The 14,526-nt window shown below is 53.8% G+C and overlaps 1 protein-coding gene across 3 annotated transcripts in view; it reads right to left on the reverse strand.

Annotated features, from left to right (window-relative positions):
• Window positions 1–14,526, reverse strand: part of VAV2 (vav guanine nucleotide exchange factor 2) — a 98,642-nt gene that overhangs the window by 71,248 nt on the left and 12,868 nt on the right. For all 3 annotated transcript variants that reach the window (XR_014028024.1, XM_081339934.1, XM_081339933.1), the window contains exon 2: window positions 11,631–11,747. Coding sequence is in view for 2 of the 3 variants with exons in the window: in XM_081339934.1 (XP_081196060.1) it covers window positions 11,631–11,747 (117 nt within the window). In the remaining variant the exon portion in view is untranslated. The remainder of the gene's footprint in view (window positions 1–11,630; window positions 11,748–14,526) is intronic.

Consider the following 14,526-nt stretch of genomic DNA (forward strand, 5'->3'; position numbering starts at 1 on the left):
TGCCCAAGAGCCCAGGAAAACATTGTGGGAGTTGGGCTCTCCCCCCCCCCGCCGCCTCCCCAACAAAAGGCACTCCACAAGAGGTGCCTGGCAGCCGTTTTCCTGCCAGGTTTTACGCTTTCAACATGTGTCCCTTCCTGCTGGCCTTGCTTCCTGCCAAAGTTGCCTTCCTTGGACCCAGGCCTTTTCTATGCAAGACACCGATGCCTTTGGACAGGCAGGCTGGCAGGCAGGAGGGCGAGTGGCAGGAAAGCAGGTCCAAGCGGGACACGCATCGCTTCCCACCGACTATCCCAAAGTGTGTTACAGCTGATCCTTGTGACAACCTTGTCGTGTTTTCGCAAGTCATGCTTGTGAGAGATTCCAGCCCCCTGACATCTGCTGCCAGGCCCACCCAACTCCTCTCCTGTCTTGCTGACAAGGTTATTTGTTGGGAGGTGGGAGGAGGCGGAGGAGGGGGAAGGGGGCCTGCTTCCCTGGCCCCAATCCCACCGGAAGATAAGTAAGTGCTGTCAAGGGAAGGAGAAGAGCCAGAAAAAAGAATCTTGGAGGAACAGAAGAGCGTATTTTAATCAACACAGAGGGAAGGTAGGCCAGATCCTCCATTGGCATCAAATTCTGAAAGAGAAGGAGTAGGAAGGCCGAGGAACCCTGTGAAATAAGGTGCAACCACAAGCTGAAGAGATTTCTAAAATGCTGGGTGCGGGGAACATATATCGAGAAGAAGCAGCATCCATGAAGCAAAACCAACTGCCATAAAATACTAGTATCGGAAACAAGCTCCGCAGGGTCTCTGGCCCGGGGAACAAGAGGCCGCTGCAAGGCCGGCGGGTAGAGGTCCCCTCTGGGCCTCGCCCCAAGGAGCCTCCAGGCGGTGCCCCTTGCCAGCCCTTCCCCTTAAGAGCAGGCTGGGGACCCACCTTCAAAGGGGGTCCCCCCTCCAGAGCAAGGGCTCTCCGAGGCAGCCTGCCCCCAGTCAGTCAGTCCCCTGTGCCCATCAGGCACCGCCCACCTAGAAAGAACCAGCTCGGCAGTGGAGTTCACCTTCTCCGTCCAGGAATGGACATTCGAGCGAGACACGTGTCCTTCCAGTCAGTGCCCCCCCCCCTGCTTTGTTCTGCAATTCCAGACCACTCAAAGAGAGTCTGACTTCCCTTGGCTCCTTACAGTTTAAATCTCTGGCAGGTCTATTTGCCTTGTTTTATTTTAAAAACCAGCATGCAGGTTTGTTTGGAATCACAATGAGTTAATAGGCTCTGGGAGAAAAAAACAGATTTTTCTAGACTCAGGCCCCTCCCGCTCCCTAAAGATCGATTTCCATTTATCTGCAGCCAGCTCCGGCTGCTTTCAGCCTTGCTAAATAAATGCCAAAGCATAATGAGTTTTGAACCAACTCTCCTGGAAGTCACAAAAATGACAACTGCAGAGAAATCAGAGCGCTTGGAGGCAAATCCAAACGGCAGCGTCTTAAGGTGGCTCTGGAGCAGGGAGGGCTGTGGGCATGGAGAAGATCTCACTTTCTACCTCCTACAACAAAGAGAGCAACGTGACCGTTCCTCACTAGGAAGCCAACAGCTGGCAGGAAGAGCAGCGTCCAGCCGAGTACGTCTGGTTCCTGGAACTGGCCACGTCCCAGCTGTGGGGCTGGAATCCTTAAGCCAAGACCAAGAGGTAACAGAGGGCAATGGCTGAGTCAGTCCAGCTTCCTCTCTTTTTCCTGGCTTTGAGTAAACCCTTCACAAGAGGAATTTCTGCCAGCCAGCCACCACAGACAGCAGCCTTGTCTGAAGTTTGGGGGAGAGAAGTCTCCTCCTCCTCCTCTAACTCTTTCCAGAATAGGTCATGATGGATCTAGAGAGCATTTCAACGGCTCCCAAAGGATCAGGAATGTTGCCAGCCATTGATCCTTCTGTATGAGGTCATCCCCACCCCTCCGTGCTCCCATTTCACTCTGGGTGACAGCTGGGACCGGTCTAAGTTCCAAACAATGGTCTGGGTGTCAGCTGAGACCACACCTCCATTCTTTGCAAAACATCTGAGGAGGAGGAGGAGGAGGAGATAGAAGGGTCTCAGGGAGATCCACTTTGGTGTGGTGGTGAAGAAATCAGGAGACAGTGAGTTCTAGTCCTGCCTTAGGCATGAAAACCGGCTGGAGGACTTTGGACCAGTTATCTCTTTCAGCCCATCCCAACTCCCAGGATTGTTGTTCTGTGGAAAACTAAAGTATTAGGTATGTTTGCTGGGTTGAGTTACTTGTATGAAAGTTGGACCATAAGAAAGGCTGATCGCCAAAGAATTGAAGCCTTTGAACTCTGGTGCTGAAAAAGACTCCTGCGAGTCCCTTGGACTGCAAGGCGATCAAACCGGTCAGTCCTAGAGGAGATCAACCCTGACTGCTCTTTAGAAGGCCAGATCCTGAAGTTGAAACCCAAATACTTTGGCCACCTAATGAGAAGGAAGGACTCACTGGAGAAGAGCCTAATGCTGGGAAAGGTTGAGGGCAATAGAAGAAGGGGACAACAGAGAATGAGGTGGCTGGATGGAGTCACTGAAGCAGTAGGCGTGAGCTTAAATGGACTCCAGAAGATGGTAGAGGACAGGAAGGCCTGGAGGAACGCTGTCCATAGGGTCGCGATGGGTCGGACATGACTTCGCAGCTAACAACAACAACAACAATGAATTGATAGATGAACATGCCAGGAACGGCAAGCAGTTCTTCATCATGGCCTCCATAATACATAGAGCTTTACACCAAGGACCTCTTAAAAGCTGACCAAATGCCCAACGGGGCATGCAGGGGGCTGTTCAGTCTGCTGACTAGAGAAAGGCACAGAGCTGAGCCCATCTGGCCACCTGGCACAATTTCAGGAGGGGACGACATCAGAGGGAGGCTGCCAAGGGCACCACCAAGCGCACCCAGAGCAACGGCACCCCAGGGCTTCACACTGGAAAGGCTGAGAATTATCTCAAGGACCTTCAGGGAGCAAGGAAGTTCTTCATCCCAGGGGGGCTTCTGGGAAGAAAAGGATGTTGGCCTCAGACCTCAAGCCAGGGTCAACTAATTTTCTGCTGCCCCAGAAACTCAACCCTGCAATCATGACAGCAGCAGCAGCAATTTCAAGAGCTTTTCAAATAAGGTCATTTGGGGGGGGAGGGGAAGCTATCATACACGTGCACGTGCGCACACACTCACACACACAGAGAGAGAATACTGGCCTGCTGCCAAATATGGAAACCATGCCCTAAGTCCATCCGTCAGCCTCAGGGTCCAGACCCTTGAGTCACTGGCAATGGAGAAGATTTCACGTATTTCAGTTAAAAGAGGCTGTGGGAATCTAATTGTTGTACTTGGGGAAGAGGTGAGCATTCGCTTTCATGCATGCTGCAAAGCTCCATCAGAAAACAGAGATGTCCCAGATGTCTCCAAGCCCTTTCATAGTTTGACTTTATAGAGCAAAAAGCCGCCTTTACCTTGGAAGAGAACATAACACCCAACCACAATAGCTGGCCTGGCCTGCCAGGGAGCACAAGGAGGACTCTGCACTCTCCCACATCTCTTGGACTGGCAGTTTTGGCACCTGCAGGGCCCACCTGAGACCATGGCAACCCATGGAGAGGAGGAAGAACAGAAGGCTTCTCCTCCAGAGAACAAGACTCCTGACCCCTTCCAGGCAGGCGGGAGGGCTTGGAAGTGGTTTGGGACAACCAGGGTTAATCCTTTCAGGTTCTACGATGCTTCATTTGGTCATACCTGTAACATCTCTGCAGGGTTAGCTCATATTTATCACCATCTAGATGACGGTTTATAGAATATCCCAGCCAGCATGCAAAGCCTATGGACTGAAAAATTTCCACTGAAGCCTCTGAAACCTGGAAAGATATAGGTGTATAGCCAGCCATACCAACAGGCTGAAGAACAGCTTTTATCCATGGGCTGTTAGGCTCTTGAATGGGAAATAATTTTATAATTTTATGTATGACTGACTTGCGAGCCCGGTGTGTTGTGCAATTAGCTCACATGGTGTAACAAGATGGTGGGTTTGTTGTCACTGTGGGGGTGGGTGCACGAAGGGAGGCTCAGCCAATCTCAATGTATACATGGTTGTACTTTGACAATAAAGGTTCATTCATTCATTTTAGCCTCCAGTCCCCTGATCATTTCTGTATTCTTTCTAGGGCCTCAACACGTTTTTGCATCATGTGATCAAAAGTGGATGCAATATTCCAGGTGTGGCCTCTCAAAGCAGTATAAAGGAGCTGTGACTAGGGGGGCTTTCGCCCAGGTTCGCCTGGTGCGCCAGTTGCGGCCCTATCTAAGCCGGGATGATCTATGCACGGTCACTCACGCGCTCGTGACCTCACGACTAGACTACTGCAACGCTCTCTACATGGGGCTGCCCTTGAGGACCACCCGGAAGCTCCAACTGGCACAGAATGCAGCCGCGAGAGTTGTGTTGGGAGTTTCCCGATACTCCCATGTCACACCTCTGCTCCGTGAGCTGCATTGGCTGCCAGTTGTCTTCCGGGTGAGATTCAAGGTACTAGTTATGGTATTTAAAGCCCTACATGGCAGGGGGCCGGAGTACCTTAGGGAACACCTGCTGCCGGCGTCAACTTCCCTCCGCCCTGTGCGTTCCCACAGAGAGGGACTCCTCAGGGTGCCACCGGTCAGAGAATGTAGACTGGTGGCCCCCAGGGGGAGATCTTTCTCTGTGGGCGCTCCGGAGCTATGGAACCAGTTACCGGTTGAGCTCCGGACGGCGCCGGATCTTCGCTCCTTTCGCCGCGATCTGAAAACATACCTGTTCGAACAAGCCGGCCTGGCCTGAGGGTGGGATTGCTGGGGTTTTTATTATCATTTTATTGGGGGTTTTATTAATGTATTTATTGTTTTTTATGGGCATGTATTTAATAACTTTTTAATTTTTGTAACTTTATGTTTTACTCTTGCCCTGTACACCGCCCTGAGTCCTTCGGGAGAAGGGCGGTATAGAAATATTAATAAACTTAAACTTAAACTTAAAGCAGTGACCTGGATACTGTCCCTCTGTTGATGCATTGGATTTTTCGGCAGCTGCAGGAGGAGGAGATCAAGCCAAGGGGACACAGCAGACTGAAATACTGTACAACAGAGGTGCCTACATCGAAGATGTCTTAGAAGAAATTCCCTCCGGTGCCAGAAGTTAAATCAGGACTCTCGACGCCAGCAAGTTAAAAGGCTGCAGGGGCCCATGGAAGGCAGCAGTGCATGGAGTGGGGACTTGTGGAATGCAAAAGCGGCACTAGAAGGATTTGACCAGCTCTGCCAAGAAGTTCAGAGGACGGGAAAGGCCCGTCAATATCCCAGTTCCAAAAAAAGGAGACTTAACATACAAACTATGGTTCAATATCCTTTATTTAACATGTTAGCAAAATAATGATTAAGATCATCCAACTCAGATTAAAGAGTCCCGCGTGGAAAGAGATGCCAAATGTTCAAGCTGGTTTAAGAAAAGGACAATGGATACAATACTTGTTGTGATTGTGATGGAGAAAGTTGTTTCTTTTTTTATTTTGCTTTTTATTTGTGCCCCACCTTCATCACCTTTACAAATAACTCGAGGTGGCCTGTATATCCACCCCACACCCCCTCCTTCTATTTTCCCAACAACAACAACAAAGGTGGGGCTGGGCTGAGAGAGAGCCAGTGCAACTGGCCCAAAGTCATCCAGACATCTTTCACGGTTGGCAGGACTTGAACTTATGGTTTCTCTGCTTTCTAGCCCAGTGCCTTAACCACTAGACCAGGGGTAAGCACCTTGGCTCTTTTATGACTCGTGGACTTCAACTCCCAGAATTCCTGAGAGCTGACTCAGGAATTCTGGGAGTTGAAGTCCACGAATCATAAAAGAGCCAAGGTTGCCTACCCCTGCACTAGATCAAAGTGGCTCAGATACATTTATTTATCTCTTTCAATTTACTATATTCTTTTTTTTCTTTTCTGTTTTTCTACTTTCTTTTCTTCCTTTTCTATTTTTTCCTTTTTAAGATTTATAGTAGTCTTTATATTTTAATTGCAGCATTTAATAAAATTACTGCTAGCAAAAGAATTGACAGCGGTGGCCAGCAGCTGCCTTTCCGGATCAGGCACCAACGCTCAAGAACGACACGGCAGAGCAGCCACGGAGACCTAGGAAAAGCTGTTCAAACACCAGGGTGGGTCACCGTCATGCAAGAGGGCTGCTCAGGCTTGCAGGAGGACACCTGGGGAGTGTGCAAAGACGGGGGGGGGGGGATCTGAGAGAGGGGAGGAGGCTCCCCCCTCTGGCCTCCAGGCTGTTCCCCACGTGGAGGAGGGAGATTTCCTGGGGCTGTAAGGAGCCCAGCTTCTTTTAGCAGCCAACGGCCTCGCCTCGCTTCCCGTGAACGGCTGCCAGTTGCCTCCAAGGAGAAGCAGAACATGTCCTTGAGGAACTGGAGGGTGGGTGAAGCCCGAAGCTCTTCTGGGGCTCCTTTTGCAGATCCTTCATCCATTCACTCTCCCAACCGTGGATATTCTGCTGGCATCTCTTCTTCCTCAGGCACCAACCTTGTTTTTACAGGGTGCCCAGAGAGCTCCAACCTCAGCCACAAAATGAAAGGGGGGGGAGCTGGTCCTTTCCAGCTCCGGAGAGAGCCCTGCTGGAGGACCTGGCCAGCCGGCTGCTCCCAACTTTGATGGGCACAAGGTCTGCCTGCCACCAACGTGACCCTCCTGTTGTATAAACAGAGGGGCCGCTCAGAGAGAACAATGGCATGGCTGCCTCCGCGGGGGCAGTGAGGGGGGGTCATCAGGTGTGTTTTGGCAACAGCCCCCTTCAAGAGTGCTCCAGCAGACACTCCCCAGTTGGGCAGGGTGGGGCTTTTACACAGCAAGTGCTAAGACTGGGAGGGGGCTTTGGTCCTCCACCCCCCTTCTCTAGGGTCAGCAGAACTAGATACACGTCCTGGAAGAGGGTCCCCAAATGGTTGGGGTCTCCGAGGAGAAACCCCCTTCAGTCAAGCCCCCTTTCTCTCTCTTTAATGGATAAAAAATGTAAAGAAATGAAGTCAGTCAAGGTGCGGCTTCCTCCTGGCCACGGGTCATTAGGCTTCCTTGCTTCTTCCCGGTCCAACAATGTTGGCCTGGCTCAGTTCCGAGACGCTCCCAGGCCGAGAAAAAGCAAGACGGGCATTTCTGGCTGGATCCCCAGGAGAAAAACTGTTCTAAGGCCTTTTCTGTTTAATACAAGGGAACGACCGAGCAGCTCTTGGTGGAGCTACCCAATCTCCCAACTTCCTTTTTCAGCGAAGATTTTGGAAATGGGGAGGAGGCCTTCAGCTACCGTGGATCCCAGTTGCCAGGGCTGACCAGGAATCAGAGCTGGTCTCACATGGAAACAGCACTGCTTGCACTGATGGACGAGGGATGTTGGTGGTTCCCGGAGCGGGGGGAGAATGTTCAGGCAGGTATGCTGGACAATCTGTGAAACTGGCAGGCACCATTTCAAGTGGTTCAGCTCCTCCCTAAGTGGACATGGCACTTGCTATGGTAGGGAAGAGCATTCAAGACCTTCACACCCGCACACCCACACTGTGCAATTGCAGAGGGCTCACCTCTACCCTCCATTCTCCTGAATGCCCCCCCAGATGATCCACGGGTGGGGAACCGTCCACATGCTGGAGACGCTGCACAGGTGGAAGGCCTGGCCCAGCCAGACAAGCCCAAGGAAGCCTGTGCAAGACATCTTTGCCGACGGCTGATTCAGCTGCCATTCAGTGTCTGTGCAGCGTGGAGGGTTGAGCCAAGCCCTGTGCAGTTGTGTAGCGTGGGTGTGTGGGTGTGAAGGTCTTGAGTTCAGGAGAAGCCCGCTAGTGAGAGGCTGACCAGGACGAGTAACCCTTGTCTCAAGCGGTAATTGAGAAAGCCGAGAGCCTTTGGCCAGAAATTTGGCTGGGGAAGGGAAAGAGTTCAGAGACGCAGGAGAGCCCCAATGATGCCAGACCTCCCACTTGCAGCCCTAACCCTCTCAAGCCCCCCAAGATGGCTCAGGATCCTTGCAAGGAAAATGCCCACCGTCAGCCCATCCTCCTCGGCTTCTCTGGAGCCATGCTGGGGAAGACGTTCTTGAACAGAGCAGTGGAAGCGGGGGTGGGGGTGGGAGGGGGGCAGTCTGTTGCTGCAGCACTGGGGCTCATTGGCAGCGTGCCAGCCCCTCCACACTCCTCTCAACCCCCTTCCACCTGGGAACATGGTTTCTAGCCACTGGCTGCTATCTGGATGCCAACCGCCGCCCCCCCCAGCTGCTAGGATGCCCCCTCCCCAACCAGGAGCCTCCAAGCCCCCATTGTTTAACCTGTGACTCCTGCGGTAGACCTCCCACAGACGCAGCATTAAAAAGGAAATTGCTAGACTCTTGTGGGCTTAATCCTCCCAGAGACCCTCCTGCAGAAAAAGATTATGCGCAAAGCCATAAAGTCAACCGAGCGCTCAGGCCCTGAAGTGGAAGTGCAGAGGAAAGAATGAACGTACCCAAGAGAAACCATCCATCCACTGTCCAAATATTCCCTTTCAGGGCCGCGAAATAGCAATTTAACTCTGGGAACGTCCACGATCGAAAGGCCCGCCTGACCATGCCAGTCGCCCCAGGACCACTCGGGCAAAGGATTACCTGGACAACAGCCAGGGGGTTCCCACAGGGGGATTCCCAGGCCAGCCCACTCAGTGAGGGGCTCCCAATTTCAGCCCCACCCAAGGGAAGGCCTTTCTGGCTCCTCCTTCCCCACTGCAATTTTCCCTCCAGCTGAGGCAGAGCGACTGGGTGAACAGTGCCCCAGGGGATTTGTGCCCGGCCCTTCGAGCAGGAGCTGCAAGCACCAGGAGACACAGATGCAGCCCCTTTCTCCCTCCCAGGGGTAAAAATGGCAAGTCCTGGGCTCCAGGAGGATCCCCCAGCCACTTGGTCTTCCTGGGGCTGAGCCCCACCACAGCCCCATGCCAGAGGCTGGGAAGGGCCTGGATGGCGGAGCCGGAGAGAGGCACAACCATGGCCACCCTCAGCGCCTGATCGCGTCTCACCACGTGTCAGTGGGTGGTCCCCCCCCCCAAAGCTTCACTACCATGGGGGCAGGAAAAGGGCAGCCCCTACAGCTGAGTCTCAGGCTTGAACACTGCCTATGACCGACCGCTGAGAAGGAAGACCGCCCTGGCCATAGCACAGGGCCTTGCACCCCTGACCCCCTGAGGGGCAGGAGGACATCGGGGTCAAGGTCCCAAAGGTGCTTTTTTAAGAGGCAACTGGACTTTTTCTTTGAAAAGAACAGTCGTGACCTGGATGACTGAGAACCTTCACGGGCATCAGGGTCAAGCATATCAAAAGCTGCCAAGAGGCCAAGGTGGGTCAGCCCCAGCCAGAGGCCCCTCCAAGCAGGATCCTTCTTGTCTCAGGACTTAATCACGGCTGGGGGCCCTCTGTGAGAGCCCCCCAGAGCAGTTTAGGGTGGCAGACAAATCCAATAGAATTATTCTTTGCTTGGCCTCACTTCATTTTCAGTGACACTCACTTCTAGAGAAAGCAACGGGACTTCTGCAGCTGGCCATGGGAGTGAAGCCTCGCCCCCATTCTAATTCAGAGCAAGTCTATCCCAGTCATTAAAGTCAAAATGGGGGCTGTTGAATGAAAGGGTGTTAGATATGGCCAAACAGGAGCCTTCAGCATCAGGGCCCTTGCCCACCCCGGCCTGGTGCAACTGTGCGGGGCACAAGCCTCCCAGTCTCAGGAGACCATCTTCTCGAAAGTGCCACCTCTGCAAGGGGATCTGGGCCTTCCCTTATCTGCAGGACCTAACCTGGTCCTTTTTGGATGCCCACCAGCTGGCAGACAAGGGCCCTTTCACTCCTGCCTACAGATGGGGCTCCTGTGTGTTCACTCGCCGGAAACTCTGATGTGGTTTTTGTCCAGCCTCCCAGCCTCTGACCTCAAACCCTGGATCAGCTGCTGAATGTGCAACCATGGAGTACTCGACACCGAGTTCCAGCCAGTGATGCAGCATTGTTTGCACCTTGCGCGTGCCCGAGAGCAGGCCAGGACTCCTCTCCACAGTGGGCAGTGACAGGACCCTGTTCAGCTGACTGCTGGCAGGCATGCCGGGCACAAGCAGATACGCCAAACGGGTGCAGCCCTGGAAAACTGCAGCCAGCTGCACAGTGACTTAAGACCCATCATTAAAGCTCTAGAAACTGAAATGTGCTTTCTTGCTTAGTGAACTCTCAGATTTCTGAGGAATTATGAACGCAGCGCCATTGCCCACATCCATACCTACACTCTCTGGTCCAGGCATGAAGCTAGTAAAAATAAATATAATTCTCTTTAAAAAAAACAGGGAACTCCAAGCGCTTTGGGAACAGAGTGACTGTGTTGTGCAACGTGCTCAGGCCGGCTAATGTGAAATAGTAGGTTTGTGGTTCAGGGAACTCAATCTACGCATCATTGGCACGTAGAAATCAAGAGATAAATGCAAAGAAAAAGCATTCAAAGCATCATTACAAAGCTGGAAGCGGCAAAGCCACAGCCACACAGACCGATCGCTCTGCAGTCAGTCAGTGAACCCCTTAATTCTTCTCCCGAGTCCACGTGACTGTCCACACGCATCGCTTGCAACTGCCGGGTCGCCCATCTGCTTCCCATGAAACAGCTCCTGGCAAGTTCAGACCTGGAGTCAGGCTGAAGAGAGGCAAGGGGGGGCTCCGCGAGGACCCCTTCCAACAAGAAAAGACGGACCGGGGCTCAGCTTCTCTTCCTCTTTCACCCCCCAAGGAGCCCAGCGCGGCGCAGATGTTTCCCCTACGCCCCTCCCTCTGAAACTTAAAGGCCTGCAATGCACCAGCTTCAATGCTACCCTTTGGGGAAAGAGCTTGAGCCAAAATGCCGCACACTAAAATTGGGAGCACAACGGGCGAGAGAGGGAAGCAACCTTTCCAAGCAGCTGCATTTCATTTCAACCCTCCCCTCCACAACAAGGATTTCTTCCCTACATAATATAGTTGTGATTTTGGAAGGTACTTAATGAAAAAAACTACTGGCCAGTTGATATTTGGAAGGATTTAGGCAGCATGGTAGTTTTTCCCCTCACTGTGCCCGACCTTTTCAACGTGTAGCATAATTGCAGTTGTTCTAAGAATTACAAAAAGAATTCCATTCACTCAGCAATGCAGCTTTCTGTGAGTTTTGTCTTGAAAGGTGAAGGCAACGTAACAGCTTCAACCTGGGTCAACAGGATCTCTCCAAGCAACACCAGTGGCCTCTGGCAGGACACGGAGGCTTCCCTGTGACCAGACCCCTGTCCAAGCATCGGCAGCAGTGGAGGGGGGGAGACTTCTGCTCTGAGCGAGAGCCCCCCAGCGCTGCACCTAACGTGGAGACGCCTCTCCTGAGGCCCGCTTGGGCCCAGCGTTGCCAATGGCTGCCTAAAGGGGCTGCCAAGCCCTCGAGGGTCTTCCAGGCAGTTGCAAAAGGTGCTTCTCCTCACATCTGCAGCCCCTCTTCAGAGGCATTTTCCTCTGGGGGGGGCTTTAGAAACTGGAAAAAAGCCACTTCACGCTTGCCCGTCCCTCCCCCCAAAGCCCCACCTACTTTTCCGAAGTCCCGCACGTCAAAGAGGTCGAAGGGATCGAAGAGTTCGCTGTTCCGGAGGCCGAACTTGTCGTGACACACTTTGAGGAACGTCCGGATGTTCTTCAGGCAAAGGAACTGCAAGAAAAAGGGAGCCCTTGAGAGCCTTTCCCACAGAGACCCACCATGGGGGCGTGTGCGTGTGTGTGTGTTCTGAAATGACAAACGCCACTCCGTCCGCACAGTTCGCTCCCCCTGCGGCCTCATCCCTAACGCTATTCCCGGGGGGGGGGGCAGTCTCTCGGACATGGAAGACAGCAGCCACACAACACCCTCAACCCGGGTGGACATCCTGGGTTCACACAGCCCCCTCAGCCTAGGGCAGCCGCCCGAGGTGAAGCAATCCGGCTTCACTGGCTGGTCTGCAGCAGGCTCGGTGCCGAAAGGAGAGCCAGAGGAGATCCCTGCCCACCCCCCTCGCCCAGACTTGGTGGCCGGGGTGCTGAGAGATGAGGTCTTTGTGGTCTTGTCAGACACACCAGAGTGAGCTCCAACTTCCCCATTGGCCACTCCATTTTTGCATGTGTATACCCACACACATACCCACACCATTCTGCTCAAATCCCCGTATGTTCTGAGGACTAGTCACTTCGCAGCTTTTGGTGGAGCCAGAAGCGACAACCCTGCAAAGGGGTTATTAAACAAGATTATTAAAAAATCAGGACCTGGATTTTTGTATTTTTTTAGCTGAAATATTGAATTTGGTAGAGCACAGATGTCCAGGATGGGGTGGGGGAAGCTGGTGAAGCTCTGTTGCCCCTGGACAAGGCACTGCCACCCTCCAGTACAAGCAGGATCCCGCTGGGGCCGGGGAGGGCAGTTCTGCATAGTGTCAGATGAGCCTCCTTCACTGCCCCCCCCGCCCTACAGCTGCAGAGGGATGGGGGGGGCTTTCTTTCTTTACTGCCTTTGGACCCTGCGAGGGAGCCTTCAGCCCTCCAAACACAGAACAAGCAGGGGCAGTGGGGAAGCCAACGGGCCAGGGTCTCCTCAGGGCTCTGGTTCAGAGTTGGGGAGACCCTCTGTGGGCTACCCCCAGGCATAGCAGCATGGTCTCTGGCCCTCAGGTCAGAACCAGGTGGCCCATTGCCAAAGCCGGGGGTCCTGGGAAGCCACAGGCCTTTTCTGGGCAAGAGAGGCAGCGATGGATGCAGGAAGACCCTCCCTTGAGTGCTTTCTGGCTGCGAGGCAGGGCTGGGCCGCTGCTTCTCTTGCTGCAAGCACAGCCAAGATGTCACTAGGCTAAAGAAAAATGCCTCTATGAAGGGGGGGGGGGCAATGCAGGAATGGCTGCTGCAGCTGTGGGGGTGGGAGGCAAAGTAAAGGGTGGAGGCCAAGCTGATACTTGCCCCCCCTCGCCCAAAAGCCCCAGAGACAGGCCTCTCCCCCCCACACACACACACACACTGCCTGTTGGTCCTGCTCTGCAAAATCGGCATGTGTGCTTCTCCTCTGAATGGCTATCTTTTCCTTGCAGGAGAGGAGGCCGCTCTTCAAGGGGCCTTTGCACACTGGAAGCCGCCCCACCCAGAAGAGAGCCCCCCCCCACGAAAGACAGAGACAGGCTGTTCCCCACAGCGGGTGAGCAAAAGTCTCTGAACATTTCACAAAAAGAGGAGCATCTTTGAAAAGCCAACACCACTGAAATCCTGCTTCCCAAGCCTGGGAGAGCCTGCCCATTCCCCAACGCCCATCCCTCCTCACTCTGCTGCCCCTTCCCCAACACTCAGGGCAGCCCCCACTTCCTAGGGACTGGCCGCCTTCAGCCTTTCCCTTTCATTGCCAAGCTGGACTCACACAAAGCAGCACTGAAACTCATGGTTGGGGGGGGCAACCTGGCCAGCAGCCCACCTCCTGGTCAGGTCATTCGGGTCCCTTAAGAGGCTGCCCCCCCCTTCATGACCAACACAACTGCAGCAGGAGTAAAAGAGTGGACAGCCCTGGAAGGGGGGGGTTGCTGGAGGCCTGGAGGAGAGGCGATTGGGGGGGACCGATCCTCTCTTGTCTGAAGACTCAGCTGATCCAGAAGGCCGGGCAGAAAATAAATCAAACCCCAATGACAGGAATTAGATTTTGCTTGGGCCTCCCCCGATGAGGAGAGCTCTTCCCCAGGGGATCGGGCCCACCCCACCCCACCCCCCAGCCACTGATGGGTTGCCGCTCTGCCGGGACGCAGGCATCTGTGAAGAAAGCTGGCCAGGGAGACCCTCCCTCCTCTGGCAAGGCAGGCCCGCTGGGGGCTCCTCCTGCACCGGCCACCTCCGGGAAACCTGCCTGGCGAAGGAGGGTGGCCACTCGGCCTCCTTCCTCTGCCCCCCACCCCCCACCCCCCAACGCCTCTGCCAACGGGAGGCCGTAGCTGGCCGGAAAAGGGCAGTGCCAAGTGTGAGACTTCTTTGCGGGGACAACTGAAAACCAAAACAAAGACAGATTGATTAGCTCTCTCAGCCGCAAGTTTCACTAGTGGGGAGCCACAAATACCACCCTACGTCAGTTGTGGAACTCACCACCACGAGAACCATGGCAGGATTATGGCGAGGCGGGGGAAACGCCTGGCAACAAGATGGCGAGCCCAGCCACCCAATTCCAGAAGCTGAGCCAATATCTCTGCTCCCACAGACCCTTCTTCACACAAACACACATAAACACACCCGCCCGGCTGCTGCCTCACCTTCTTTCTCTCCCAGCGGACACCTGAGGCCCTAAGCAGGACTAAGAGACAATCTTGGAAATGAAAAATGGCTGCATTCATTCAGTCATCTGTAAATTTATCAGGCTAGAAACTGGGAAAACCCGAGTTCTAGTCCTGCCAGAGGCAGGAAGCCAGCAGTCTGACCTTGGGCCAGTCTCTCCCTCA

The sequence above is a fragment of the Vipera berus genome (genome assembly GCF_964194415.1).
Source record: "Vipera berus genome assembly, chromosome: 15".
Taxonomy (NCBI): Eukaryota; Metazoa; Chordata; class Lepidosauria; order Squamata; family Viperidae; genus Vipera; species Vipera berus.